The sequence below is a fragment of the Sardina pilchardus genome, chromosome 18, assembly GCF_963854185.1.
Source record: "Sardina pilchardus chromosome 18, fSarPil1.1, whole genome shotgun sequence".
NCBI lineage: Eukaryota > Metazoa > Chordata > Actinopteri > Clupeiformes > Clupeidae > Sardina > Sardina pilchardus.
Window position 1 is genome coordinate 7543130 of NC_085011.1, and position 3200 is coordinate 7546329.

Consider the following 3200-nt stretch of genomic DNA (forward strand, 5'->3'; position numbering starts at 1 on the left):
GGCCAAGAGATTAGCATGCATTGATGGAGCCGGTTTAGGAGAAAAACTGTTGAAAACTTGGTGGCTCCCCCTAGTGTTCAGTACATGGTTTGGAGTTTTCTTATTTCACTATATTTATCATCCTGGTCATTTCCATAGTAATGATGATGATGATGATAATAATGAAAATGTATGCCAATAATGCAATTCTATAAGCAAGACTGACAAGATTGCATTTCCTAGGATGCAAGCCTATTCTCTTCATATAGCCTCTCTATTTCATGCATTGTAATCAATGTTGTTAAAAGTCATCAACCCCTGCTGCATAGAATGCAGTAAGTAAGATTAATACAAATTGTTCACCTCTTCTTCAAAGTTGCATAATTGTGAGAGTAGAAGCATTTTTTTCTTGGCCGAGAAATCTTAATACTGCAGCTTTTAATGACTTCCTCTGGGATGACTGTCTGACAATCACTGATGTAAATCAGTCTGACATTCAATTACACACTCCTGCAATGTTTAAATATCAAACAACCACCTGACTGGATGGATGTATGATGTCACTATCATCAGAAGCACATTGGCAGCAGGTTGCATTTTGCAGCAATAAATGTCATGGGAGCTTATAAATTCATAATGTGGGCATTTTTTTTATTTTGCGATAACCTCAGACTTGGTGGCCTTGGAGTTATTTTAAAATGATGTGTGCAGCGGTGGAGGGACCGGTGGAGCTATGCTTCAAAAGGATCTTATTCAGAAGAACAAAACTGAGAAAGAGGCAAACTGAAACAAACCAAACCAAACCAAACAAAACAGATCAGCGGGTGGATTCAGCACAGAGGGGTGGTGTCAGAGGCGGGGAGGGCAGATGCCTTCGGCGCACTTCCTGCTGGGTCAGAGGTGGCGGACCCCTTTGCCACGCTGCCACTGGCCCGACGGGATCCGTTGCTGCGGTAATTGAACCTCAGGGAGGACAGGAAAGGGCTGGACTCGGAGGTGATGACGATGCTAGGGATCCGGCCAATCACTCCTCTTGGAACCACACCATCTGCTGAGTCTCCACCCTGCCCCAAAGTGGAACATTCATTAGTCAACACCTGGCTGGAAAAGCCCAGTATTACATCTCATCTCCAGCTAAACTGCTAGTGCAATATTGATGTCACCATAACATCTGTAGCTTCTCAAGCTATTATTTATGTATGTTCAGTAACCCATGGAGATTAGGCTGGAATGCAAGCCCTATAATATAGGTCACATCTTCCTCAAGAGAAGTATATCCTGTTTCCATACGTTGTGCAGCTCAAGACTTGTGCACCCAACCTACATAGGATGTGGATGTAAGAACCACTCTTTCAGGTGGTGCCCAAGATTTAATAAACACTTTCTGTTTATGTTGATGTCTATAGTATCCAGCAGATGCTTCTCAAGAGCGAATTACAGTGACATCAGTAAACAATACATACATTAACATTAAATTACATTACATTGAATTAGCAGTTCAGAGTAAAGTAAAATCAAATAAACTCAAAACATCCAAAATGAATAGACTGAATAGAATTAAACAGAAACAGTGTGTAACACTCCACAAACAGTGACGTTTCCATGAATACCCGCCTGTGACTTGTTTGCGAACCTCAAGAAAACGGCAGGACATTCATTTGGTTGTTCTGGACTACTTGTTAGAGGCATTTAGGAATTCCTGTCAAAGGCACAATAACAGGCTCTGAGGAAAGATGCTTTTCACTTGTGCATTTCTCCAGTGGTCTAGCAGCTCTGTGAACTCTCGGTGAAGATATGGACTGTGATGTCAGGCCGCCACAATGTCATGCCCTCCAAGTGGCAACACATGAGCTCCTGCCTCAGTCACACGGGTCAGCAGACACAACGGGACACTGATCTGCACACATAAGGAGGTGGCAGGGTGCGAGGACTTACCGCTGGAGGCAAGGTCCGGTCAGGGTGACCCGCTCCAGCAACAGAGACGTCATCCATATCAGAGGAGGTCTGTGGGGAAGAGGAGGTGAGAGTGAACATGGGAAAACAGGACTTAGTGTATCTTCTTAACAGGCCAGCTCATAACAGAACTGCATGTATATAGGGAGTGGTAAATTCTGCATTTAAAATAGCATTCTATTGTGAAATGCTGTGCATTGTACATCTTGTTCAGAGTCATTTGGGGACATCAGAAAATGTCATTTCAACGTCCACTTCGAGGTTGATTTTCTAGGAGCAGTGTCAAGCTGTTGGACTGAGATAAATGGGGCAGGAACCGAGCTCAATAATTAGAAATAAGCTGATAGCGCTCTTTGCCAAGTTGCTAACCTGAGAGCTTTCCCAGGATCTCTGGCTGCTAGCTTTCCTCTCACCTCGCCTCACCTCATCCCCCTCATCGGAATTGCTAAAGAAAACCAATTTAATTTCTCTTGCCTTTTTCAATTACTACTCTTCTACAAGTCTCAAAGGCCGCTTTCTGTCATTGGAATCTGATTATAAGGGTCGTTTCTCATGAAAGTAAATGTTCCCATTCCAGTGCTATTGGGAATGTTATTATGGCACTTTATTACCTGTCACACAGCAAATTAAATGCTTTATTAAAGGCTCTAGTCTACTGTGAGGTCAAAAGCTCTGGGTGACCACCAACACGAGAGACACTTGAAAAATGAACCATGAACGACTTCCGGAAATGGCTAAGCACCTGATGCCGCGCCAAGCTGGCGCAGGACTTAACAGGTGATTCCATTCTTTGTGGTCCACTAAAGGGAGAATGGTGAGTGCCTGTGTAATGGTGGCAAGTTGGTACTGTAGTAGAGTGCAGTGAGTGAACTTCACTCCTAAAGACTTTAAGATACGTACTTCTGACAAATGGGTTGCCATGATAGATTTTAGCCTCCATGCTAGCACACCCTCCTCCCATTGCCGAGTGTGAGTTTGGTGCTTGACTGTGCTGATGATTGTTCAACACAACACAGGTTGCACCTGACACCTCCTGCTGTCTGTATGAACACCCATTAAAGCCATGCTCAACATGCTAGCCCAATAGTGGTTACAGAAGGAGGTCATTTTCCAGTCTACATCCCCATGGGACAACTTTGAGCTGTGAAACAGTGGCAATAGAAACAGGCCACTCAGGAACACACACACATTACATAGTTTCGCGCATGTTAGGTGAGACAAGATCAACTAGGGGTCGCAGGGTTCCTTGTTGCCTAACATGACTGAGG

General features: G+C 44.0%; 1 protein-coding gene across 1 annotated transcript in view; it reads right to left on the reverse strand.

Annotated features, from left to right (window-relative positions):
• Nucleotides 1-809: 809 nt before the first annotated feature.
• Nucleotides 810-3200, reverse strand: part of opn4a (opsin 4a (melanopsin)) — a 28201-nt gene continuing 25810 nt past the window's right edge. Inside the window, exons 10-11 of the mRNA XM_062520349.1 lie at nt 1915-1983; nt 810-1043 (exon numbers count right to left, since the gene is read on the reverse strand). Coding sequence (XP_062376333.1) covers nt 810-1043; nt 1915-1983 — 303 coding nt within the window. The remainder of the gene's footprint in view (nt 1044-1914; nt 1984-3200) is intronic.